This window comes from Hibiscus syriacus, unplaced genomic scaffold, assembly GCF_006381635.1.
Source record: "Hibiscus syriacus cultivar Baekdansim isolate YM2019G1 unplaced genomic scaffold, ASM638163v2 tig00004004_pilon, whole genome shotgun sequence".
NCBI classification, from domain to species: Eukaryota; Viridiplantae; Streptophyta; class Magnoliopsida; order Malvales; family Malvaceae; genus Hibiscus; species Hibiscus syriacus.
Window position 1 is genome coordinate 471,880 of NW_024061991.1, and position 25,570 is coordinate 497,449.

The window sequence follows — 25,570 nt, forward strand, 5'->3', positions numbered from 1 at the left end:
AGTGGGGGGCCTTAATTTAGTTTTTGAACGGGGAAGTGAGATGGGACAGATTGCTGAGTCCATCAATATCTTACCAGTAGTATACTTCTGCCGTGGATGTTAAATTTGAATATTATTATGAATTCTAATGCATCGTTGTGTCCTTTGCCAAAACGTTTGATTTTGTGTATAAAGGGAATTGGCCGTCCCTCTATTGCACGTGTTTAGTCCATTTAAGCTTATTTAGTTCGTACCCTAGTCTTTGAGAAATATTGCAGGTCCGGATTCCTATTGAATGTGGGTTTTGTCTACACAAATCGATCAGGGTCGTTTTTTTTGGCTCATACTCCAATCAAAAAATTAATGTATTATATCAAATTTTAAGAAGTATTACATCCACTTCAATTTCAATTTAAAAGTTTATGTCAGAATTTATTTCTAAACTAATTCGGTTTGAATAATATTTTAATATTTCTTCTTCTTCTTCGTTTTTTTAAAGCACTATATAATTTTATTCAAATCTTAAAACATATATAAAAATGAAGACGCTAAATTTATTGTTATGTCAATTTTATAATCGAGAATATAAAAAAGAAAAATAATATAATCAAGTAGTTTAATAGAAAACAATGTCGACTAGTTTTATGCAATAGCATGTTTTCTTTTGGTTCTAGAGCCATTCGCTACGTTCTATTCATTTTTAATGATAGTCAATATTTTAGGCAACTACTTGAGATTGTTGTTACAGTATATAAGTAGTTTCTACTTGTAGTCGCAAATTAGAGGAGCGATTTGTTGAGTGGTAAAAATGAATATTATTTAATTTTTTTGATGTTTCGGTTCAAGTAATTATATTTGTAAGGTATATGTATTATAATGATTTTGAAAGATTCTAATCACTCGTATTAAAAATTAAAAATTTGTGTATTTTTATTTTCTATTGATAATATGTTTTTGTTCTCCTAAACTTTTATAAACTTACCCTTTAAAATTTTATGGATTTTATATTCGCTCCCCATAAAATTTTATAAACTCACCTCTTAACATAAAATTCTATATTTGTCTTTATATTAATCTAATATATGTAAGATGATGATCCAATAAGTGAAATAAGATTGGCAGCAGAAAGAACTTATCAATGCCATTGTAGTCGTGTACCGCATCCGTACGGGCATGCAATTTCATGTCATTTTTAGGGCTTGAATTACACTTCAGAGTGCAACTACTTACTTCCATCCTTATTAATGCTTCATTGCTTTACAGTTAAACTTGTATTAGTTTGTTTAAGTTGTCATTGTCTTTCGATCAGTTAATCCTCATCCGTACGCGCTTTTTCTGTTGTAAAATAACTTCATCCTGATACTATACCAAAAAAATATACTTATTCTATTGTTTGATTTTTTTAAGGAAATGTTTGTAAAAATAACTTCAAAATTAAACAAAGTGTATTTGAAAAAGTTAATTTTGTTTTGGTCTTCCTGTCTGCCCTTGATTTTGAACGAAATCTTAATTAAAGAGTACCGAAAAATTACTTTAACAATAATTTAGTAGACACCTCCATATATCTAGAGATTTTATTAAGTTGAGGATAAATAATATATTAACTGGCATCTATTAGCTACATTTATTTTCATTCATTGCATAAGATATTAAGAATTAAGAGTGTCCCGTTTTTGTGTAAACAAGAAGGAACAGAAAGTTCAGTAACACCCACATTTAGATGTACTAAAAGGAAATGAAACAACAAGAGGATGACATTTAAATCTCATTGTTGCTTGACCCTTTATATCTCATACTTGACTTAGACCTTGGATCCTCTTACTGGCTTGGGGCCCTTTAATTTGATATGTTCTGTTTTTCTCTGTATAGCTTCGCTGTTTAAAACTTAAAGCCACTGAATATAATTTTCACAAAATCATATAGTGTCGCACGAACTATTCATGTATAATTTTTACTGTAATAATCTCCATGAATCTTGAATCGGTTGTTTTAGATTAATCTCATCGAGTCTTTCAAGTTTCTAAACATTTAAAGGACATTTCATTTAATAATTTAAAAATTATTTTTAGTAATATAAGATTTTTTAAATAAAATAATTTTATTTAATAGAGATAATTTAAGATCGTTAATCGAAAACACCCTGTGAGAGAATAGGGATAATACCGTTACCTTAGATAACTTCCCACAGTACTTATGCATTTTAGATAATTTTATTTTTAAAATTATAATATTAAAACATCATAAAACAGTTGTCAAAGTTTATAACATATACTAGTTTCGAGAAGGAGATTCTACTTGTTTTAACTGCGGGATTTCCTTTTGCATGTATGAGCATTTAATCACGTTATGTTATATGCATGTATATAAATAACCACAAAACATGAGTCGGAAAGACAAACAACTCCATTTCTTTCATAAACAATGTGCTGCTAAAGAAATTAAGAAAAGGATCAAATGGTGGGAATGGTTGCCTTTCCTTCTTCCTCAACGTTTCTGTTGCCTCTTGGTTTTTGCTCTCTTCATCGCTGCAAAAGCGTTGATCAGGATGCCGGAAAATAAAACGACGCCTGCTGTAATTGTGTTTGGGGATTCCATTGTTGACACCGGTAACAACAACGATATCCAGACAATTATCAAGTGCAACTGCCTCCCTTACGGCCAAGATTTTGACGGTGGTGTTCCAACCGGAAGGTTCTGCAATGGCAGAATTCCTTCTGATTTGATAGGTAGAATTAGTTCATGAAATCTCGTGTTTTTTTTACATGCAATAGCCTATATGTATTTTTTTTTCTCTGCTTCTTCAAAAACTACTCTGGTTGTTTTTTTGGGTTAATTTCACCAAATATCCACATACTATCACAGTGATTTTAAATTAATCCTTAAATTTTAAAAATATTTTGAGTCTTCAAAGTATCATTAATAACCCGAATCCATAGCAATATAAATTTAATTAATTTATTTCAGCTGAAGAATTGGGAATTAAAGGTATAGTGCCAGCATATATGGATCCAACATTGAAACCCCAAGATCTCATAACTGGAGTAACCTTCGCTTCTGGTGGCACCGGATATGATCCTATGACTCCTAAACTAGCGGTACATAATTTCTTTTTTTATTTGTTTAATATATTTTGTAAATGTTTTTGTATAAATTATCAATGCTCCTTCACTTTTGTCTAAATTATCAGTCAGTTATACCATTGGGGAACCAGTTAAACTAATACATATCCAAGTTCAAAGCCCTTGTTGGAGAAGACAAAACACACTTCATCTTGGCAAAGAGCATGTTTCTGCTATCCCCGTCTGTATTTACTTATTTTATCTGTTTCTAATGTGTTAATAAATGTTGTTTTTATTTAATTAATTTCTTTTTTTGGTGCGATTTTGCATGTGTTGATGTGAAACATGTAGGGTAAACATAGAAGATTATGCTAAAACCAGGGTAAAAGGGAGTTAAAGTCATTTATTATAGTGGAATGGCCTACTTGGGGATCCTGCTGTCTTTCTTTATATATGTTGAACACATTGCTCTAATGCTTATTAAGGATATTAGCCCCTACTCATTGCTTTTACTACTTACAGCAAATGGACTTCTGACTTTGTATTTTCCGTTCGACCATGTTATGGATCCAAATGCATCTTTCTTTAGTGGATTTGCAGTTGAGAAGCTCACTTGGTAAGATGACTTGTCTCCATTTTTAGTGAATTGAAGTTTGTTTGGGATCACTTGAACATCCAGATCTGCAGGTGCGTCGATACTTACAGTATACACTGATTTACCATCGCCGGCAACATTTGTAAGAGTTCTGTTTACTTTCCTACCTGCCTTTTCATTGAAATTGGAAATCGCTATTGATGGATAATTGATGTTGGATATAAGATCAATGCTCGACTCCTCAGGGCAAGTAAAGCCCTCTGGGACAGTTTTGGCGATATTTTTTATTGTAGTTATATTATAACCGTGATAGCAGAGGAAATTCAAGTAGTCAACAGCAGTAGTCTCGTAAACTAGGCCTGGTTCCAATGGCCCTGTCGGGCTTACTTCTCCTGCCCCGAAATCATTAGGTGTAGCTGGTGTACCTTTCTCAGTCGTAATTGGGGCTTTCAGATTATTTATCTGAGTTGCTGAAATTAGGTTGGAAGCAGTCATGTATTAGTCGAACTAAAGTACAGTTTTTACAATGTAAATGCAAGTATATATTTGTTCGTTTCGTTCCTCACCTGTTGTCATAATGGCCGACCTGATTGCAGAAGGGCTCCATGTTGGGTTTTTTGATTTGACTGTGGCAGCAATCCCGGAAACATGGGGACATGCCATAGAGGTTCCCGAGATCACATTATACAATGGCGGCTCCTTACCTTCTGGTGCCTCAGCCGTGTCATTTGCTATCCATGCTGCAAGAATATTAACCCCAGGTGCTGCAATATCGGGCTGCAATACATTCAATTTTATAGCTTCATCAATATCAGCTTAGGAAGAAACAAGTTCTTTAAGAATGAACCAGACAAGGGTTACCTTGAGAATGTTCTTTGGGATAGTTGAAGGGCCTCTAGATGAGAAATATGCTATGGTAGGCGCCGGTGTGTAATTTGTGGGTGATGTAGTACGCAAGATTGTGGCAACTGGGTTTCTACAAATCTCGAAAAGGATAATATTAGTACTTTCAAACATGATCTAATTGAGATTCTTGAGATTAATTTGACTAGGGTAGCCGTATTACTTTGTCAAGTTGATGTAGGAAATAACCTTGGGGTTGTACTCTGTACGGATAACCGACGTCGGAAATGTACCATATGAGGAAGCGATCTGTCTTGATTCATCATCAATCACGACTGCCCCAACACCTCCAAGCTTCTTCACTTCATCCTTTTTCTCACTCGGTGAGTACAAGTTATCTACATTCTCGCATACAACAATCTTTCCTTTGACGAGTTCTTGATCCAAGGAATCTGGGTGGCAGTTCCTAGAACAAGACAAGTGATTAGAATAACCCTCCATTTCATTTTGGTGTATGCTAATAAAGTTTCTATAAATTTATTCATAGTTCATCACCTTGAATCATTTACGTCCGCTTCTTTTTTCTTGGCTGATTTTGCATATATAATCGGATATGCGGGAGACTTTTGAATGTCGCCAAAATGAATGCCTCCACCCTGTGTATGGGTTAAAAGAAGCGACGAAACCCACCAAATAGAAAACAAGAAAAAGGACAAGGAAGATGATTACTACCTTAATTACTGTGTTGTCACCTAGTATAACATCAGACTCGAAATCCCTGTCAATTGTGCTAGCGGCAACAGTCATGATCCAAGGTGCAGCATTCACAACTGATCCAGGTTCCGGTCCATCGTTGCCTGCAGAGCAAACCACAGTGATTCCATTTTGCACCGCGTGGAATGCTCCGAGGGCAATGGGATCATCTGTGATTTGTGGTTTTAGAAACGATGGTGACCCAAGGGATATTGATAAAACATCAACCCCATCGGCTATTGCATCATCAAATGCCCAATATGCTGGATCCAAGACATCCATTAAAAGGGGAACATACTCTGTATACAGCTATTCTTGACCCTGGGGATCCTCCCTTGTCTGTCCCTGCCGCCAGTCCGTAGTAAGATGTACCTTGAACTTCACTCCCTGCTGCCGTTGATGCTACATGGGTACCATGTCCAACCATATCCCTCGGCGAATGGTACCTTATTACCGACCTTTCGTCAATGTCATAGGATCTTGCCCCAATTATCTTTCTGTTTCAAAACAAACGATTAGGACTTGTTTAAGAGATTAATAAATTTTTAATTAACCATACGGCTGAGAGGTTACTTGTTGCAGTTGGAGGTGTTGAAATCCTGAGCAGCTGCGCAAGTGCCATTCCATCGTGATGGAATTGGACCCATGGCCTTGTCGCCAAAACTCTCCGACTCGGGCCAAATCCCTATGTCATCGTGTTTCATGTTAGTGCTCACGTAACTTGTTGAAGGAAAGAAGTGAAATTTGCATTGCCAATTGCGTGATAAACATCTTACAAACAACAAAACAATATCCAGAGAGAACCAATGTGATGGAATTCTACAGATTGGCGAACATGTTTGTTTCACCTGTATCTAGGATGCCAATGATGGAATCCGAATCATGAGATGTGGAGTTCGAGTTCGAGATGGGACTCGAGTCAATCACGACGGATGTTTGATAGTTCAAGAAATCCCAAGAGCGAGTAGTGTGGAGTTCTAACACAGGGTCGGGGAATACTGAAACAACTCCTTGTCTCTGGGTAATTGAATGAGCCTCTTTTGCTGATAGATATGCTGCAAACCCAGAGAAACCATTTTTATAGCTGTGAACCAGGGCATTTTTTTTCCTGAGCAAATGAAATATTTTCAACTTTGTCGTCAGAGTAATTAAAATATAAGAAAGTTAAAATATTTGAAACAATAGATGTTTTAGTGCATTCACCGTTTCAACAATGAGCTCATAAGTTGAGCATGATCGTCCCTTAATGAACCCTTGGTCGAAGGCGCTACCCCCATATATTGTTGACTAAGCACCGAAAGGTGCATATAATAAATGCATCGAAAAAATGAGTTGTTTTTGTTGATTTTTGGACAATGGCTAAATCATAATTTAGTCATTAAACTTTAGGGTATTTACAAATTAGTCCTTAGGTTTCAACTATAAATACCTTAGCTCATTTAGCTTCAAAATCATCCCAAAGCATTCTAGCTTTCTTCCAATACTAGAGAATTTAGAGAGTTTCTTGAGAGTTGTTTTCTTCTTTTTTTTTATCAAGAGAGAATTATCATTGTTTTCTCCTTGGTAGATCGAGAGAGGTTGTAATTCCTATTTTCTCATAGTGAAATTCTTCTACCGTTGCCCGTGGTTTTTACCCTATTTTATTTAGGGGTTTTCCACGTAAATTTTGTGTCTCTTTTTATCTTTATTTTTATTTTCTCAAATTATCAATTGCGATTTTGCTCTATCCGATAGCCGTCTTCCGCAACAATTGGTATCAGAGCTAGATTAGAGTGTGTAATATCTGCTTATTGTCTTTGTGGTTGCCACCAAAAGGTAGATCCTCCAACATAAGAAAGTAAGAAGTTATTACCCATTCTTTGAAAGTTCCAGAGAACTATTCACGATAGTGAAATAGTGGGAGCTATCCGTAAACGAAGCAATGGCAACGAAATTTGATATTGAAAAGTTCAATGTGAGAAATTTCTCATTATGGAAATTGAAGTTGAAGGCCATCCTGAGGAAAGACGGTTGTCTAGCAGCTATCAGCGAAAGACCAGTAGATTTCACAGACGACAACAAATGGATCGAAATGGACGGAAATGCTATGGCAAACTTTCATCTAGCATTAGCAGATGAAGTATTGTCAAGTATCGAGGAGAAGAAGACAGCTAAGGAGATATGGGATCATCTCACCAAACTGTACGAGGCTACATCGTTGCACAATTTTCCTTAAGAGAAAATTGTACACTCTCCGTATGCCAGAATCTACTTCAGTGACGGAGCACTTAAATACACTGAACACTTTATTTTCTCAGCTTACATCCTTAAGCTGTAAAATAGGAGAACAAGAACGTGTTGAACTTCTACTTCAAAGTCTATCGGATTCATATGATTAACTCATCATCAACTTGACAAACTGTAATGTCACCAGTCTAGTCTTCGATGACGTTGCAGCTGCTATTCTACAAGAAGCAAATCGGCGCAAGAACAAGGAAGACAAACAAGTAAATCTGCAACAAGCTAAATGTGTTAACAAGAAGAGGCAGCAGATTCAAAAGGAGCCAGAAGATGGACGGTAATGATTCATTCATTTCTTTACTTTGTAAGCTAAATGTTTGTGCTTTGGTTTTGTATTGATAATGAATCAAGTATGTGTTAGTCTTGTTCAATCGAAGATTGTGCATATGAATTTTGAATTCCATATCCATAAGTTTCATTTGTTTGTGTCTTGGCTGAAATCAATTTCAATAAACGATGAATTTAAAATTATGAAGATGCATAGAGTCTGAAGTTTGACCTTTTCCAGTTAGTTCTTCATCTGTCTTGAATTCCCCTTTTCATCATGGCCACGAATTCCTCATAATTGATCCTCTCGTCCTGTCCATTAAAATCAAGTGAAGCAAAGAAAGCAACAGAAAGATAGACAATTTTCTTAAATAAGAAGCGAAACTAAAACCTTATCAGTATCAACATCCTCGATAACTTAATCAATGGTAGCCTCGTCTCCCATTCCATACTGCATCATAGCTTGGCTTAGTTCATCTCTTGTAATAAACCTGAATTAAAGAAGACAAAGTCTGTTGTTCAATCAAGTATTGTTCAAAACTGGAAAGGCAGTAGTGCAACACACTAACCCACTGTTATCCTTGTCAAAGAACTTAAAGGCCTCGACTATATTTTCTTCCCTCTCAAGCCTATGTCGATGCATTGTTGCAGTTATGAATTCAATGTAATCAATGGTTCCACTGCTGTCAACATCAGCCTGACAAAATAAGGTTTAGGCTTGTTTCATTCTTATGTTAATGGGAATATAGGTGGAAAGGAGGGACCATATAGTTGGATAAAATCTTACAGCTTCCATAAGTTGTTTTATTTCTGGCTCAGTTAACTTCGATCCCAATCGAGCTAATCCATCTCTGAGTTCGTCTGGTGTTATTGTACCACTTCTATCGGTGTCGATGTTTTTAAACATATGTTTCAGGCCCTTGATCTCTTCTTCTGATGATAGGCTTTCTGCTATCACCTTCCGGAAATCGAATTTACAGATGAAGATATCACTTGGTGGGAAAATAAATGAAGTTTTTGCTTTTATGGACGACTAAAATTGTAACATGAAAAACCAGAGGCGTAGGCCATACCTTTAGGGCCAGTTTTTTTAGCTTGTTCATTATTCTGAACTGCTTTAACCTACTAAGAACAGCAGTATTGATAGGTTTGTCGGATGCATCACTGCCCTCCTTCATCCATGGATGGTCTGGTTCATATACACAAAATGGACCCGATGTTCAATGTTGTCAATTCAATTCTTCCCTTTTTCCATTATCTTGAAGGGATTTGCCTAATAAAATTTCCAGAAACATTAACTTTTTTTACCTAGGGCTTCAGTAGATGTAATCCGTTTCTTGGGGCACCTTGCCAGCATCTTCCTGATAAGATCCTTTGCACCTTCAGATATAGATGGCCATGGATGGCTTTTTAAGTCGAGGTTACCTTCTAAAATTGCTTTGAAGATTTCTTTATCTGTCTCTGCAATAAAATCATTCATCAACATTAGAAGAGATATCAGAACCAAAAGCAAAACTAAGCCAATCCTTTCCATATGAAAGTTTCCCTAGAGCTATGCTGGAACATCTTTGTGTTTCCCTAAAGCTGTCTTGTTGTAACAGAAATCTATATTGGATTAATGAAGAATGTATACAAATATAAGTAAATAAAATTTTCATGTAAAATACCTCCGTAAAATGGAGGCACCCCTCTAAGAAGAATGTATAAAATGACACCAGCGCTCCACACATCTATCTCCTTGCCATATCTCCGGTTTAATACCTCCGGTGCAACATAATATGCACTTCCGACAAGCTCCCTATACATTGTGCCTGAAATATTTGGTAAACTTTAGGTGCTCTGTTTAGATTCTTGATTTCACGCAAATGAAATTCCATAAAGAAATGAGGCATAAATAGGTCGACTTCAAGTGTTTTGCTTTTCTTTTTATTTTTCTTTGTAATAGCAATTTCACAATCATGAAAAAGAAAACATAAAGAGCTCAATACATAAGAAAATAAGTCCTAAGTTATGCATAGTAATATCAAAGGGTAGCAATAGAAACAGAACTAACCTTCCTCAATGAAAATGGAGAGTCCGAAATCTGTGGCCTTTATCGGAGAATTCTCATCCTTGTTAACCAGCAAGAAATTTGCAGGCTTCAAGTCCCTATGCATAACCCCCATAAAATGACAGGCGTGCACCACATTCACTATCTGCCTGAAAATAGAAGCCGCTTGACGTTCCGAATAACTCCCTTTGGCTATGATCCGATCAAAAAGCTCGCCACCCCAGCACAGTTCCATCACCAGATGCACATTCTTCCCATCTTCATAAGCACCTTTGAATTCCACAATATTCGGTTGCCCTTGTTAGGTGATGTAGTAGTGAAACCTCTCTTCTAACATCCTCTCTGTCCTTTTCAGTGGTTAGTTTACTTGTTGAAATAGATTTGCAGGTGTATTTTATTCCTTCCACGGTGGTTAACGCTTCACAGCATAGAGCATCTCCATCATCTGAAGTGTTTGCGGTATTGCCTTGTGGATTGGAGTTTTTATTTAGACTCCAACAATCCTTCTTCAAGTGACCCTTCTTTCCACAGTTGTAACACTTTAAATTCTTCTTGCTTCTCGACTTCGATCTACCATGTTTGTGACTGTTGCTTTGGCCACGTTCTGTTGATCTCCCTCTCATCATTGTCATCGTTGTTAACGCTTCTGCTTGTTGCAGATTTACTTGTCTGTATTCTTTATTCTTGCGCCGATTTTCTTCTTGTAGAACAACAGCTGCAACGTCATCGAAGACTAGACTGGTGATATTACTGTTTGTCAAGTTAATGATGAGTTGATCATACGAATCCGGTAGACTTTGAAGTAGAAGTTCAACACGTTCTTGTTCTTCTATTTTACAGCTTAAAGATGTAAGCTGAGAAAATAAAGTGTTCAGTGTATTTAAGTGCTCCGTCACTGAAGTAGATTCTGGCATACGGAGAGTGTACAATTTTCTCTTAAGGAAAATTTTATTGTGCAGCGATGTGGCATCGTACAGTTTGGTGAGATGATCCCATATCTTCTTAGTTGTCTTTTTCTCCTCGATGCTTGATAATACTTCATCTGCTAATGCTAGATGAAAGTTTGCCATAGCATTCCCGTCCATTTCGATCCATTTTATTGTCATCTGTGAAATCCACCGGCCTTTCACTGATAGCTGCTAGACAACTGTCTTTCCTCAGGATGGCCTTCATCTTCAATTTCCACAATGAGAAATTTCTCCCATTGAATTTTTCAATATCAAATTTCGTTGCCATAACTTCTTTTACGGATAGCTCCCACTATTTCACTATCGTGAATAGTTCTCTGGAACCTTCAAATAATGGGTAATACCTTCTTACTTTCTTATGTTGGAGGATCCACCTTTTGGTGGCAACCACAAAGATAATAAGCATATATTACACAGTCAAATCTGGCTCGGATACCAATTGTTGCGGAAGACGGCTATCGGATAGAGCAAAATCGCAACTGATAATTTGAGAAAATAAAAATGAAGATAAAAGAGACACAAAATTTACGTGGAAAACCCCTAAATAATATAGGGTAAAAGCAACGGGCAACAGTAGAAGAATTTCACTATGAGAAAATAGGAATTACAACTTCTCTCGATCGACCAAGGAGAAAATAATGATAATTCTCTCTTGATAAAAAAAGAGAAAACAACTCTCAAGAAAATCTCTAAATTCTCTCTAGTATTGGAAGAAAGCTAGAATGCTTTGGAATGATTTTGAAGCCAAATGAGCTAGGGTATTTATAGTTGAAGTTTTAAGGACTAATTTGTAAATATCCTAAATTACAATGGCTAAAAATGAGATTTTACCATTGCTGAAAATTCAACAATAGCTGATGCCCCTTTTTTTCAAGCAACACCGAAAGTTGCATTTATTATGCACACTTTCGGTGCATAGTCAACAATGCTTATGTTGTTTATCTCATCTTCCTTATCCAGTCAGGCAGTCACAAACTAATCGGCATCCAATCATGGGCGGACCCAGGGGGTTGCTAGGGGTAGCCCGGGCAACCCCTCAAATTGTGAGGAACATTGATCAAATGATATTATTTTAGTATTTATATATATATATTTTGTGATTTTTAGGTAGAATCCCCATATTTCAGTTAAATTCTTATAGAAAAAAAAATTTGCAATAAAATTGTCTACTTAGTGTTAATTTTTTTTTAATTTTTTCTAATTAATACAAGTATCACCTTTAATATTGTGCAACCCCTAAAAAAAATTATAAGAATTTTTTTGTGCAACCCCTGAATTTTTGTCCTGGGTCCGCCCCTGCATCCGATTGTCGCGAATTAAGTTATTTTTAGGTTTGAGCGTTAGAAATATTCGTATAGGGTTTGGAGATATATATCCTTTCTCAAAATCTAAACTTTTGTAAGCACCATGTTTTCCAATATCGTTTGAAATATTTGTGTTGTCAGATTAGGCGTCTTAAGCTGCTTCTTTTACGTGGAAATTTCGTTTAAAAAAGATGCGAATGACTTGGAAGATGAGATTTGGAACCCAAAAGCAACTGGTTTGAACTTTGAAGTTAATATCGCATGCATGCATGCTTCACGTATTTGTAAACAATATATATATATATATAGATTTCCCTGGCAATACATATGGAAAAAGTATAATTGTCCGTCAAATTCTTCTCCTTCATGAAGGACAAGATTTATGCCCATTTAGCCACGTTTGAATACACATTATATGGAATTTACGGTGACAGTTTGGCAAGCTATGAACTATTTCCCCACGTACCAAGTCCTGGAAATTTGAAAACATAAACAAGAGAGAATGAGCAATGAAAGCTATTTGGATTACATAGCAGTAAATGTCAGTGGGTGAAATTTTGATAAAAACCTCAAGGCATATGGAACAGTAGACTGGGTTCCTGGATGAATCCCTCACGTCTTCTTCTGCGACTCTGATGCTTGGAATGTTCTCTATTTCATCCTTTGACAGTCCTTCATTAATGACGAGAGTTAAATGCGTTTATCTAATCAAAAACCAAATTCAAGCATTAAAATAAGTAACACTTTTTCCAGAAAATAAGTACAAGTTTTGTAATGTCTTACCGGTGGGAGGAAATAACTGGTCCCCGTATCATCGGAACTGCAAATCAAGAGTGAAATTTTAAACAAGTCGATTGAGAAAGAACAGCCCCTTATGGCTCCAACTGTTGCTCCATGGAGACAACCGGTCTTTTATTTGCTCCAACAAAAGCTCTAACCTAGGCTCCTAAAGTTGCTCCAACTGCAGACAAAACCCAGATTCTTATTACTTCAGTCTTGTGTTCAAAAGGGAAAGGAACAAAAACTGTAAAACAAATGGCACCACGAAGACCGTCACTAACCCACTGCAAATATAAAGACGATGATTGCACAGAACAACTTAGAATTAACCAGTGAAGCTGCTGAGCAGCACAATTCCCTTGCCTCTTCAGCTGAAAAACATGACATTATAAAACAAGGGCAGATTGTAAGGTCCATTGAAAATAAGGGGCAGATGAAAATTGAGAAGGAACAAAATAAACACTGAAACATAAGGAGAGTCCCTCCTTATAAAGGGTCTGAGATTTGAATTCTCAAATTCTTCCATGGGAAAGCCGCCGCGGTGTTATGCGTATTATATTAACTGAAATGGAAATTACATCCACTTCCCTATATAAAATATCCAACCCAGGTGCAGTGCAGTGAAAAAGAAAACAATTGACCTACAACTAGTCAATTTCAACTTACTCCACTTGCTTTCATGATATTAAAATATCGATCTTGCATGCATATATATATAAGTCATATTGTTCTTTTCTATCACATCATCAAAAATAATCAAAAAATATAAAAATAAGAAGAAGAAAAGTTGATATAAACATTTTAGTAATTATAAATTGGTTATTTTTTATATCTTTTCATGTGAAAAAAATACAAAAATAATTGACGTCAGCTTATAGATATTGTTATTGTCCCCTCACATTTGAATTAATTTGATAAAAGAATTAAATAGCTTTATTGGATTGTTAGACTGCTTTTCGGTTAATAATCTGTTTCATGATCGTCTTAGGTGGAAGATGTTGAAAACCAAGATAAAAGGATACTAAACAGAAATGCGTGTCATTATTTGCAATACACCAGCTGTGTTATATACAAGTTTGCATAGTTGAGCTGGCTGTAACTGCACAGCAGTTTTAACAACCTTAACCAACTTCAAACAACATCATAACAACCTGCTAACAATGCTAACTATCTCACGCAAACATTCACAGTTAACATTCTAATATTCTCCCTATTTTCTCAATCTTCTTGATGAAAAGATGAACATTTGAATCGAAAGTGTTGATGCTTCCTTCCGTTCATTTGAATCGAAAGTGCCGATGCTTCCTTTCGTTCTTCTTGAATCGAAAGTGTCGATGCTTCCTTCCGTTCACTTGAATCGAAAGTGTCGATGCTTCATTTCGTTCTTCTTATTCACCTTCATCTCTTTCTTCTTCATCCTCTTATACAAGGATCCTTGACAGACTTTTTTTTAGTAAAAACGAGCATTTGTTTTCTAAACAAAGTGTAAAATCATGTTTAGATCAAATATTCTCCCACAAAAAAAAATTGAAAAACAAAACCAACGGCAGTAGTTTCCGGTGTAGAAATTGGCTTGAATTTTCCTCTAGATTTCGTTAACGAAAGCCTCCTCAGGGCCAACCACACGGAACCCATTTCAATACAGCAAATGTCCAGCTTAAGAAAAATGGCCGATTCTTGTTCTTCCCATACAAAAAACATAACTGGAAGCTCCCTCAGCAATTGACCACTCGCAACATATCTCTTGCCGAGGACAAGGTCGCAGTCGATGTCATTGCAATGGACAGTTTCCACTAAACTACCATGGTGATATGTAGTATGACCACTGAACCGCAGATTGACAGTTTTGTGGCAGAGGTTTCCTTCCACCACCTCTCCGCCCTCCGCCGCCATTCGGATGCAGCTAAAGAAGTCGTCGCCGGAGGCAACGAGGACGTGGTTCTTGCACACACGGCATAGAAAGAGACGATTATGCTCCTTCAACGCACAACTACTGATGTCCAACGGCGCCTCTTTGACTTGTGTGATAAGAGATCTTATGCCCTTTTCTCCTTTGTGCATTGCCCTGAGCTTACAATGGAGGCTCATCACAGTCATAGTGGATCGGTTAGCAAAAAACTTGAGAACCATAAGCCAAACTGATGCTACCGGTTTAGCACCCACAATCAAAGCACAACATAGATATAGTGGAATAAAAAAGGTGCGGAATGATACTCAAGACAATCCAAGAAGCAAAAGCAAAACAGCTCACCTAAGAAAGCAACAACGTAAATGTAACCTAAGCTATTATTCTTATGTTAAAACAACAATAATAATGATATTGTCCCCTACAACACATCATAACAATCCAAGTTCTAAACTCGAAAACAGCCATCTATGGGATTCTGCTTGACAAGATCCCACTCTTATTATATCCCAATCTCTTCCTCATCCGACTCATCTCCTCCTCCATCTCAACCATTTCCCAAAACCACCCAACAACACTTTACCCCTTCTTTTTCTAAAACTCCTTCCTCATCCCATATCGGTACCGTTTTGCACAAACCATACGTTAACGTCACCATCATTTATGATCTTAACAAAGAGTTAGGCAGAGGCCAGTTCGGCATCACTTATCTCTGCACCAACAAGGTGTTATGGTTTAGGATAGAATGATAGAAGAATTTTTTAGGGATTTAAGAAAATAGAGAGAATAGGTTACAGAAAGTGTGCATTTTCATTTCCTAAGATAAAATCCTCAAAGATTCTGGGTACAATTATATATAGACAGTACCTCCAGCTGGCAATTCAGCAATCTAACAAATTAACCGTCTAAAATGATGACTCACCCTTCCATCCCTCTCACTTCTGACTTAGATCCAGACCTGCCCCACCCTTTAACTCATAAGCCTACTGATATATTAATTGGGTCTAAGTAATAAAGCCCAGTTACCTTATTAACCCATACCCAATCCCGTATGACCCATTCTCCTGTCCTTATTTTTGCCTTTCCCTCTTCAGATAAAACTTCAATCCCTAATCCCCTTCAATCCCTAATTCCTTTCTCTCCTCTCCCCCTTTCTGCTGATGATTCCCCAACTTCCTTCTTCGATTTTTCCTCAAATTAAAACCTTCAAACCCTAACTCCCCTTCCATCGTGACAATACCTCCTCCATCAAGCGATCCTTGTCCGCAAGGATCGAAATCGGGAAACTGGTTCTGCAACACTGAAACATCTTCCCACGTTGCATCATTTGGTCCCATGTTCTTCCACTGAATCAACAATTGAGTAACATTCTGCTTCTGTCGTGTCACCACGCGTCGGTTCAACACGGTTGCTGGGTAAATTTTCAATTGACCATCTGAAGATGTTTCAGGAGGATTCAACGAGATAAGTCCCTGTTTTCCGATTCTCTTCTTCAATAAGCTAACATGAAACACTGGATGTAATTTAGAATCATTTGGCAATTCCAGTTGATACGCAACCTGACCAATTTTTTTCTGTATTTTGTAGGGACCGTAATATCGAGCAGCAAGCTTTAGGTTTTTCCTTAAGGCGATTGAAGTCTGTCTGTAAGGCTGAAGTTTCAGGTAAACTTCCTCTCCAACCTGAAAATCTCTTTCTGTACGATGCCTATCTACAATCTGCTTCATTCTGTTACTGGCTTTAAGTAGTTGTTCACGTAGTAAAGCATTAAATTGCTCTCTATCTTGCATCATAGTTTGTACTGCATCCACTCTAGAATCCCCTGACCAACTCAGAAGAGGTGCCTTATAACCATATAAGGCTTCAAATGGGGTCATTTGGATAGCAGAGTGGTAATTAGTGTTATACCACCATTCTGCTTGGGCTAACCACTTTGACCAAGATGTAGGTTTTAAAAAACACATACATCTGAGATACTGTTCTAAACACTGGTTGAGTCTCTCAGTTTTCCCATCTGTCTCTGGATGATAAGCAGTACTGAAAAGTGTAGTTGTCCCCAATTGTTTAAGTAGCTCTTGCCAGAATAGACTAGTAAAAGACTTGTCCCGATCAGAAATAGCTACCTTAGGAGGACCATGAAGCTTATAAACCTGATCCAAATACAGCTTAGCAACTTGTACCACTGTGTAGGGATGTGACAATGGCATAAAATGAGCATACTTAGTAAATTTGTCAACCACTACCAAAATACAATTGTACTTTGTTGAAGGTGGCAACCCTTCAATAAAGTCCATTGTTATAACTTCCCATGCATTATTTGGAACTGGAATAGGTTGTAGTAAACCTGGCTTAGAAATGTGTTCAATTTTAGTTCTCTGACAAACCTCACATTGTTGTAGATATTCTTGAATCATAAGCTTCATCTTTGGCCAATAAAAATAAGCTTTAACCCTCTGATAAGTATCTTGAATACCTGAATGACCCCCTTGTGGTGAATCATGTGAAGCCACCATAATTTTCTGCCTGAGATCTCCTTTGCTGCCTACATAAATTCTGTCTTTGAAGTATAAAACTCCTTTAATTCTCTTCCAATTCTCAATCTTGTCAGTCTGAATAAGTAAAATAGGAATCTTCTCTTGAGCTAGTAGATCCCCTTCATAACTCTGCTCAATATCCTGTCTCCAAGTAGGAATTACAACAGTAACCCCCATTTGCAAAAATTCCCCAGAATCCAATCGTTGTCTAGAAAGTGCATCTGCCACCTTATTTGTTTTGCCTTTCCTGTACTGAATTGTATAATCCAATCCAAGTAACTTAGTCAGACCTTTCTTTTGGATTGTAGTAGTCAGCTTTTGTTCTAATAAGTGTTTTAGGGGTTCATGATCTGTTTTAATCACAAATGAGCCACTTTCCAAATAATGCCTCCAATGGGATACTGCCATTAGGATGGCCAAGTATTCCTTTTCATAGATAGAGAGGTCTGCATGCTTTGGCCCCAAAGCCTTACTTAAATAAGCTATAGGCCTTCCTGCTTGAGATAAAACAGCCTCAATGCCCCTGGAACTAGCATCAGTTTCCAAAAAAAAATTCTGCTCAAAAATTTGGTAAAGCCAAAACTGGAGCTTCACACATAACCCTTTTTAAATTCTCAAAAGATAATTTAGCCTCTGGAGACCAATGAAATCCTTCCTTCTTCAACATATTAGTCAAGGGTTTACTCAATTCTCCATACCCTTTGATAAATTTTCTATAATACCCTGTCAAACCCAAAAATCCTCTCAAAGCTTTTAGATTTTTAGGTAAAGGCCACTGTTGCATAGCCTTTATTTTTTCAGGGTCAGTTGCTACTCCCTTAGCTGAAATTAAATGTCCCAAATACTCTACTTGCTGTTGGCCAAAAAAGCATTTACTCTTTTTGGCATACAAACTATTCTTCAACAGAGAATTTCCAACACCACTCTTAAATGATTTTTATGCTCTATCATATTGGAACTGTAAATCAGAATATCATCAAAAAACACAAGAACAAACCTCCTCAAATATGCTCCAAACAAGTCATTCATCAAAGCTTGAAAAGTAGCTGGGGCATTAGTCAGGCCAAAAGGCATAACTTTAAATTCATAGTGCCCTTGATGAGTTCTAAAAGCAGTTTTATGAACATCCTCCTCTTTAATCCGAATTTGCCAATAACCAGATCTCATATCAATCTTTGAAAAGAATTTAGCCCCATGTAATTCATCTAATAAGTCTTCTACTATAGGAATAGGAAATTTATTCTTAACTGTATAAGAGTTAAGCTGCCTATAGTCCACACAAAACCTCCAAGTTCCATCTTTTTTTCTAATAAGTAAACAAGGAGAAGCAAAAGGACTCTTACTCACTTGTATGATAGATGAGGCTAACATTTGTGCAATCTGTTTTTCAACTTCAGTCTTGTGATGATGAGCAAATCTATAGGGTCTTAAATTGACTGGCTGTGTCCCCTGTTTCAGAACAATGGCATGATCATGTCTTCTGCTAGAAGGCATCCCTTTAGGTTCCTCAAACACTTCCTGGAACTCTTCTAATAAATCTTGTAAAGATAGAGGAATTTTACTTTCCTCCACTTCAGCATTCAACAAATAGATTTCTCCATTTACTTCAGTATCCTTCTCCACTAACTTCTGTAATTTTTCACCTGAGATGGTTTTGATGGTTGGCAATTTATGAGTTCCTCTAATCATAACAGTCTTTCCATCCTTTTCAAAACTAATTGTCTTGGCTTTGAAATCCATCATTATAGGACTAAAACTCTTCCATCCAGTCCACTCCCAGTACCATATCACTGCCCCCTAAAGACAAAACTCTAAAATCATGCTGAAATTCATAGCCTTGCATCTTCCAACTTACTTGATTACTTTTGGCAGTACTGAATAGCTTCTCCCCATTAGCTACTGTAATAACTAATGGTTGAGTCTGAACAAGTTCCACTCCTTCTTTGGCCCACCTAGGAGTCACAAAACTATGTGTGCTTCCACTATCAATTAGCACATTAATTGGTTTTCATCTGATAAAACCCTGAATTCTCAAGGTAGTGTGCCCCACATTACCTGTAATAGCATTGATAGAAATTTCCAGTGCTTCTTTAGCTACATCATTCCCTTCTCCATTTTCTCCTTCTGTCAATTCCTGATCAGCAGAATCTTCTTCCTCTTCCATACTGTTCAACTGTCTAACTTTGCACTGATGTCCAGGAGTAAATTTTTCCCTACATTTAAAACACAGATTATTTGCTCTTCTATATTCCAGTAAACTCTGCCTTGTATTTGAATTTGGAAGAGTTGTCTTAGGCTGCAAACTTTTAGTCCCACTGTTCTGTTGACCACCTGAAGAAGTATAAGGAAAAAGTTTTTGAGAATATTTATACTTCTTTCCTTCCATCTCATTAGCCAACTCATAAAGTTTGGCCTGCCTATAAGCCTCAGACAGATTTCTGGGCTCCAACACCTTCACCTTATGTTTCAATTCCTCCTTCAGACCACTAATGAAACTGGAAACAAAATAATCTTCCCCTAAATGCATATGCTGTTGTAGCAAATAGGGTCTTAACTCTTCAAACTTTTCTTGATATTCTTCTACACTACCCTTTTGCATTAACTTATTAAAAATTCTTCAATGATATCTGAATAGTTTCTGTCACAAAATCTATGACACAAATCAGCCTCAAATTCATGCCAAGTCACTCTATGATTCTGCATAATATAGCCATCAAACCATGTCTCAGCCTTCCCCATCAAATACATTGCAGCCACATCCAATTTTTTGTTCCTCAGGGACTCCCAAAAGATTAAAGTATTTTTGGCATTTTCTCACCCATCCTCTGGGATTACTACCATCAAACATCTGTAGTTCTAATTTAGGTCGAGGTAACATAAGCCCTGAACTCCCAAATAAACCTTTACTGTCTACTTTAACCTCACTAGAACTGCCCATAATATTTTCTTCTTGTAATTTCTGATTAAAAGGTAGAAGATCAGTAGACCCCGCAGGTTTATCAGCTAATATCCCCGGTTCATTAGGTCTAAAAGTATACTTCTCATGCTCACTAAGAACTGTAACTAAACATGGTTGTTTACCTTCACCTCTGTTTTGTTTTTCAGCTGCTGGTGGATGACTTCTTGCTGACTGAGGTGAGTCTTTTTCCTCAGCTGCTTGATTGACCAGCTGTAGGATTCTCTGCAAATATCCCCAGTTCTCAGTCATTCCTTCCTCCAAGGTCTGTATCCTTCCCTCCAGCTCTGCTTTCTGCCCCACCCACCAAGATGGTAAGGTCTCTTCCTTCACTTCTGCTGCTTGTTCTGGTACCTCAATGGTTCCAGTCTTTTGCATCTTTCTTGTCTTTCCCAGCGTGAAAAATGGTTTGGATCACATAACTCAGCTCTGATTACCAATTTGTTATGGTTTAGGATAGAATGATAGAAGAATTTTTTAGGGATTTAAGAAAATAGAGAGAATAGGTTACAGAAAGTGTGCATTTTCATTTCCCAAGATAAAATCCTCAAAGATTCTGGGTACAATTATATATAGACAGTACCTCCAGCTGGCAATTCAGCAATCTAACAAATTAACCGTCTAAAATGATGACTCACCCTTCCATCCCTCTCACTTCTGACTTAGATCCAGACCTGCCCCACCCTTTAACTCATAAGCCTACTGATATATTAATTGGGTCTAAGTAATAAAGCCCAGTTACCTTATTAACCCATACCCAATCCCATATGACCCATTCTCCTGTCCTTATTTTTGCCTTTCCCTCTTCAGATAAAACTTCAATCCCTAATCCCCTTCAATCCCTAATTCCTTTCTCTCCTCTCCCCCTTTCTGCTGATGATTCCCCAACTTCCTTCTTCGATTTTTCCCCAAATTAAAACCTTCAAACCCTAACTCCCCTTCCATCGTGACACAAGGCAACGGGACGAAAATACACCTGCAAATCCATTTCAACAAGTAAACTAACCACTGAAAAGGACAGAGAGGATGTTAGAAGAGAGGTTTCACTACTACAGCACCTAACAAGGGCAACCGAATATTGTGGAATTCAAAGGTGCTTATGAAGATGGGAAGAATGTGCATCTGGTGATGGAACTGTGCTGGGGTGGCGAGCTTTTTGATCGGATCATAGCCAAAGGGAGTTATTCGGAACGTCAAGCGGCTTCTATTTTCAGGCAGATAGTGAATGTGGTGCACGCCTGTCATTTTATGGGGGTTATGCATAGGGACTTGAAGCCTGCAAATTTCTTGCTGGTTAACAAGGATGAGAATTCTCCGATAAAGGCCACAGATTTCGGACTCTCCATTTTCATTGAGGAAGGTTAGTTCTGTTTCTATTGCTACCCTTTGATATTACTATGCATAACTTAGGACTTATTTTCTTATGTATTGAGCTCTTTATGTTTTCTTTTTCATGATTGTGAAATTGCTATTACAAAGAAAAATAAAAAGAAAAGCAAAACACTTGAAGTCGACCTATTTATGCCTCATTTCTTTATGGAATTTCATTTGCGTGAAATCAAGAATCTAAACAGAGCACCTAAAGTTTACCAAATATTTCAGGCACAATGTATAGGGAGCTTGTCGGAAGTGCATATTATGTTGCACCGGAGGTATTAAACCGGAGATATGGCAAGGAGATAGATGTGTGGAGCGCCGGTGTCATTTTATACATTCTTCTTAGAGGGGTGCCTCCATTTTACGGAGGTATTTTACATGAAAATTTTATTTACTTATATTTGTATACATTCTTCATTAATCCAATATAGATTTCTGTTACAACAAGACAGCTTTAGGGAAACACAAAGATGTTCCAGCATAGCTCTAGGGAAACTTTCATATGGAAAGGATTGGCTTAGTTTTGCTTTTGGTTCTGATATCTCTTCTAATGTTGATGAATGATTTTATTGCAGAGACAGATAAAGAAATCTTCAAAGCAATTTTAGAAGGTAACCTCGACTTAAAAAGCCAGCCATGGCCATCTATATCTGAAGGTGCAAAGGATCTTATCAGGAAGATGTTGGCAAGGTGCCCCAAGAAACGGATTACATCTACTGAAGCCCTAGGTAAAAAAAGTTAATGTTTCTGGAAATTTTATTAGGCAAATCCCTTCAAGATAATGGAAAAAGGGAAGAATTGAATTGGCAACATTGAACATCGGGTCCATTTTGTGTATATGAACCAGACCATCCATGGATGAAGGAGGGCAGTGATGCATCCGACAAACCTATCAATACTGCTGTTCTTAGTAGGTTAAAGCAGTTCAGAATAATGAACAAGCTAAAAAAACTGGCCCTAAAGGTATGGCCTACGCCTCTGGTTTTTCATGTTACAATTTTAGTCGTCCATAAAAGCAAAAACTTCATTTATTTTCCCACCAAGTGATATCTTCATCTGTAAATTCGATTTCCGGAAGGTGATAGCAGAAAGCCTATCATCAGAAGAAGAGATCAAGGGCCTGAAACATATGTTTAAAAACATCGACACCGATAGAAGTGGTACAATAACACCAGACGAACTCAGAGATGGATTAGCTCGATTGGGATCGAAGTTAACTGAGCCAGAAATAAAACAACTTATGGAAGCTGTAAGATTTTATCCAACTATATGGTCCCTCCTTTCCACCTATATTCCCATTAACATAAGAATGAAACAAGCCTAAACCTTATTTTGTCAGGCTGATGTTGACAGCAGTGGAACCATTGATTACATTGAATTCATAACTGCAACAATGCATCGACATAGGCTTGAGAGGGAAGAAAATATAGTCGAGGCCTTTAAGTTCTTTGACAAGGATAACAGTGGGTTAGTGTGTTGCACTACTGCCTTTCCAGTTTTGAACAATACTTGATTGAACAACAGACTTTGTCTTCTTTAATTCAGGTTTATTACAAGAGATGAACTAAGCCAAGCTATGATGCAGTATGGAATGGGAGACGAGGCTACCATTGATTAAGTTATCGAGGATGTTGATACTGATAAGGTTTTAGTTTCGCTTCTTATTTAAGAAAATTGTCTATCTTTCTGTTGCTTTCTTTGCTTCACTTGATTTTAATGGACAGGACGAGAGGATCAATTATGAGGAATTCGTGGCCATGATGAAAAGGGGAATTCAAGACAGATGAAGAACTAACTGGAAAAGGTCAAACTTCAGACTCTATGCATCTTCATAATTTTAAATTCATCGTTTATTGAAATTGATTTCAGCCAAGACACAAACAAATGAAACTTATGGATATGGAATTCAAAATTCATATGCACAATCTTCGATTGAACAAGACTAACACATACTTGATTCATTATCAATACAAAACCAAAGCACAATCATTACCGTGATCGTTCCACATGAAGAGTCAGGAAGCTCGAAGGATGTCGCGTTAGAGACCCAGCGCCTCTCGTAGAGTGCTGGTGAGACGCTGTCGATTCAGCGACACTTCTTCCTCATCATCTAGGGATTTCTCCTACTTCACCACGTGTCTGTCAAGTTTCCAAGGTGTCCGGACCTTCATGTTAAAATCGCTGGATGAAGACAACGTCGCTTCTAGAAACGAGCATCGAATGGATGGTTAAACTCGCGCATCTTCGCATGTAAGCGAGCATCCTTCAAATGGATGGAGCCGAAGACGAGACAAGAAAGTTAAGGGCTGAGAATTGGGTCAGTGTCCTTTGATTTGGGCCTAAACTTATGGCCCGATGGCCGCCGGTGTTGCCGCTATGGTGGAGCATGCCCAATGGGTCTTATGGGCATTAGATTTTGTTTTGAAATGTGCTGCTATATTGTGAAGAGTCAGGATTTGGATTGAGACTCTTTTGTATAAAGGTTGATCTTTTTGATCCTATTCTTGTCATCAAGGTTACCAACGTAAGTCCCCTTATCGGTAAAATGATATAATGCAAAAAATAGCTTCTATCACACGTTAATGAAATATTAGTTTAGTAAAAAGTTTTTATACCAGTCTGTCTTTATCTACATTGAATAATAAGTGATAAAAAATATACACGTGAGTGTCGTTGTCACTGTTCATCCAATTAATATTCGTGTTCATAATAACACATATCTTTTTAAACCTCTTTTATATTGCTTTTATCAATCAAATATTAAAATTATTTTTTATTTGACTGAATCTTTGTCGTATCTTATTTAATAATTCGATCATTTTTTTTATTTTTATTTGACTATTAATTTAGTTAGTTTTTTTAAAACCGTGTGGCCTCTCTCCACTAAATTTTCGACTCAAGATTTCAACCATAAATGTCTTTACACGTTAGTATATTTATTGTTATATGATTTAAGGTGTGTGTTTTACTGTGCTACAACCGTTTTAATTCAGTTTAATAGTTTTTTTTTGTTGAATCTGGAATAATTAATTTTTGATCAATGTTGTGGTGATGTATTTGAATCTTTGTGTGTCTCTATCTGGTGCTAAATTTTGTTTTGTAATAATTGTTTGATTGATTAAAAATTGATTTGAAGCGTGATTGTTTTGTGACATTATTGTATTAAATTCAATTCGGATAAACATATTATGTGACGCATGTTATAGATCGACTTTGGAATTTATGCTATCCATTCGGTTTTTGAAATTTATGTAAATGTTTTTACAATCGGATCAGATCAGAATTCGGATATGCATATTTGATGCAATGAAATATTGGGTTGGGATTGATAGGAGAAGTTCAGTGTGTTCACCGATGGGGTGAATTTCACATAGGATCAAGTGGCCTCTACTTTTGTGACAGACCCCACATCAAATGGTGTGAAGTAGAGAGTGGTTATAGGAACTTACTCTTCGGACGGTGTACAATGTATGAGTGTATTTACATTTTCATATTTTGAATATTATGACTCATACTATGATTATGTTTGTTGATTTTCCTGAATACTATGTTTATCTGTTGACTACACTAAGCTCTATTGCTCACCCTTTAATTTTTTCCTTTCAGATATTTTAGAAAGTTAGGATCAAAGTCTCTAATTTAAATTATAAATTGATAAAATATTTTTTGATAAAGTGATGATAACTATATAAATTATTTGTAAATCTGAATTCATGTGTTAAAAATTTTGAATTAATTTTTGATCACATTGGTAATCAATATAACCTTCCAAAGTTGGCCGTAACGTTTAGTACTAATTTAGGGGATACAAGAAACAAGTCTAAAATATTATTTGTTGTAAATGTGAGATGAGAGAAAAATAGCTTTTGTCCCATCTTCTAACCGCAGAAACCACGTGTTAAACTGCTACTAGAAATTG

General features: G+C 36.8%; 3 protein-coding genes and 2 pseudogenes across 3 annotated transcripts; 2 read left to right on the forward strand and 3 right to left on the reverse strand.

Moving 5' to 3' along the window:
* The first annotated feature begins 2,524 nt into the window (after window positions 1-2,524).
* LOC120185481 (GDSL esterase/lipase EXL3-like) lies at window positions 2,525-3,199 on the forward strand. The gene is made up of 3 exons (XM_039189686.1): window positions 2,525-2,705; window positions 2,944-3,074; window positions 3,167-3,199. The coding sequence occupies exons 1-3, from the start codon at window positions 2,525-2,527 to the stop codon at window positions 3,197-3,199; spliced, it is 345 nt and encodes a 114-aa protein (XP_039045617.1).
* A 262-nt stretch (window positions 3,200-3,461) lies between these two features.
* On the reverse strand, window positions 3,462-6,506 carry LOC120185945 (CO(2)-response secreted protease-like). The gene is given in 10 exon segments (XM_039190022.1): window positions 3,462-4,103; window positions 4,200-4,410; window positions 4,495-4,609; window positions 4,700-4,942; window positions 5,032-5,132; window positions 5,209-5,485; window positions 5,487-5,726; window positions 5,803-5,914; window positions 6,078-6,337; window positions 6,433-6,506. Coding segments are annotated over 10 exon segments (2,202 nt in total). The 3' UTR covers window positions 3,462-3,534.
* A 1,531-nt stretch (window positions 6,507-8,037) lies between these two features.
* Window positions 8,038-10,114, reverse strand: LOC120185956 (calcium-dependent protein kinase 29-like). Its single transcript, XM_039190028.1, has 8 exons — window positions 9,830-10,114; window positions 9,444-9,587; window positions 9,085-9,237; window positions 8,850-8,965; window positions 8,564-8,734; window positions 8,346-8,473; window positions 8,168-8,267; window positions 8,038-8,088 (listed from the first exon to the last, which is right to left on the reverse strand). Exons 1-7 carry the CDS (start codon window positions 10,059-10,061, stop codon window positions 8,195-8,197), a joined length of 1,017 nt encoding a protein of 338 aa, XP_039045959.1. The 5' UTR covers window positions 10,062-10,114; the 3' UTR covers window positions 8,038-8,088; window positions 8,168-8,194.
* Window positions 10,115-12,450: 2,336 nt separating this feature from the next.
* On the reverse strand, window positions 12,451-13,301 carry LOC120185724 (annotated as a pseudogene).
* A 1,953-nt stretch (window positions 13,302-15,254) lies between these two features.
* On the forward strand, window positions 15,255-23,453 carry LOC120185967 (annotated as a pseudogene).
* Window positions 23,454-25,570: the final 2,117 nt, after the last annotated feature.

What these genes read in the sequence shown, in the direction of transcription:
- LOC120185956 (XM_039190028.1), bottom strand. Translation starts at nt 10,061, where the DNA reads ATGGAACTGTGCTGGGGTGGCGAGCTTTTTGATCGGATCATAGCCAAA. An exon ending in GGTGCCTCCATTTTACGGAG is followed by an intron (nt 9,238 to 9,443) that starts GTATTTTACATG and finishes ATTTTATTGCAG; the next exon opens with AGACAGATAAAGAAATCTTC. An exon ending in TAAAACAACTTATGGAAGCT is followed by an intron (nt 8,474 to 8,563) that starts GTAAGATTTTAT and finishes TTATTTTGTCAG; the next exon opens with GCTGATGTTGACAGCAGTGG.
- LOC120185481 (XM_039189686.1), top strand. Translation starts at nt 2,525, where the DNA reads ATGCCGGAAAATAAAACGACGCCTGCTGTAATTGTGTTTGGGGATTCC. An exon ending in AATTCCTTCTGATTTGATAG is followed by an intron (nt 2,706 to 2,943) that starts GTAGAATTAGTT and finishes AATTTATTTCAG; the next exon opens with CTGAAGAATTGGGAATTAAA. An exon ending in CTATGACTCCTAAACTAGCG is followed by an intron (nt 3,075 to 3,166) that starts GTACATAATTTC and finishes CTAAATTATCAG; the next exon opens with TCAGTTATACCATTGGGGAA.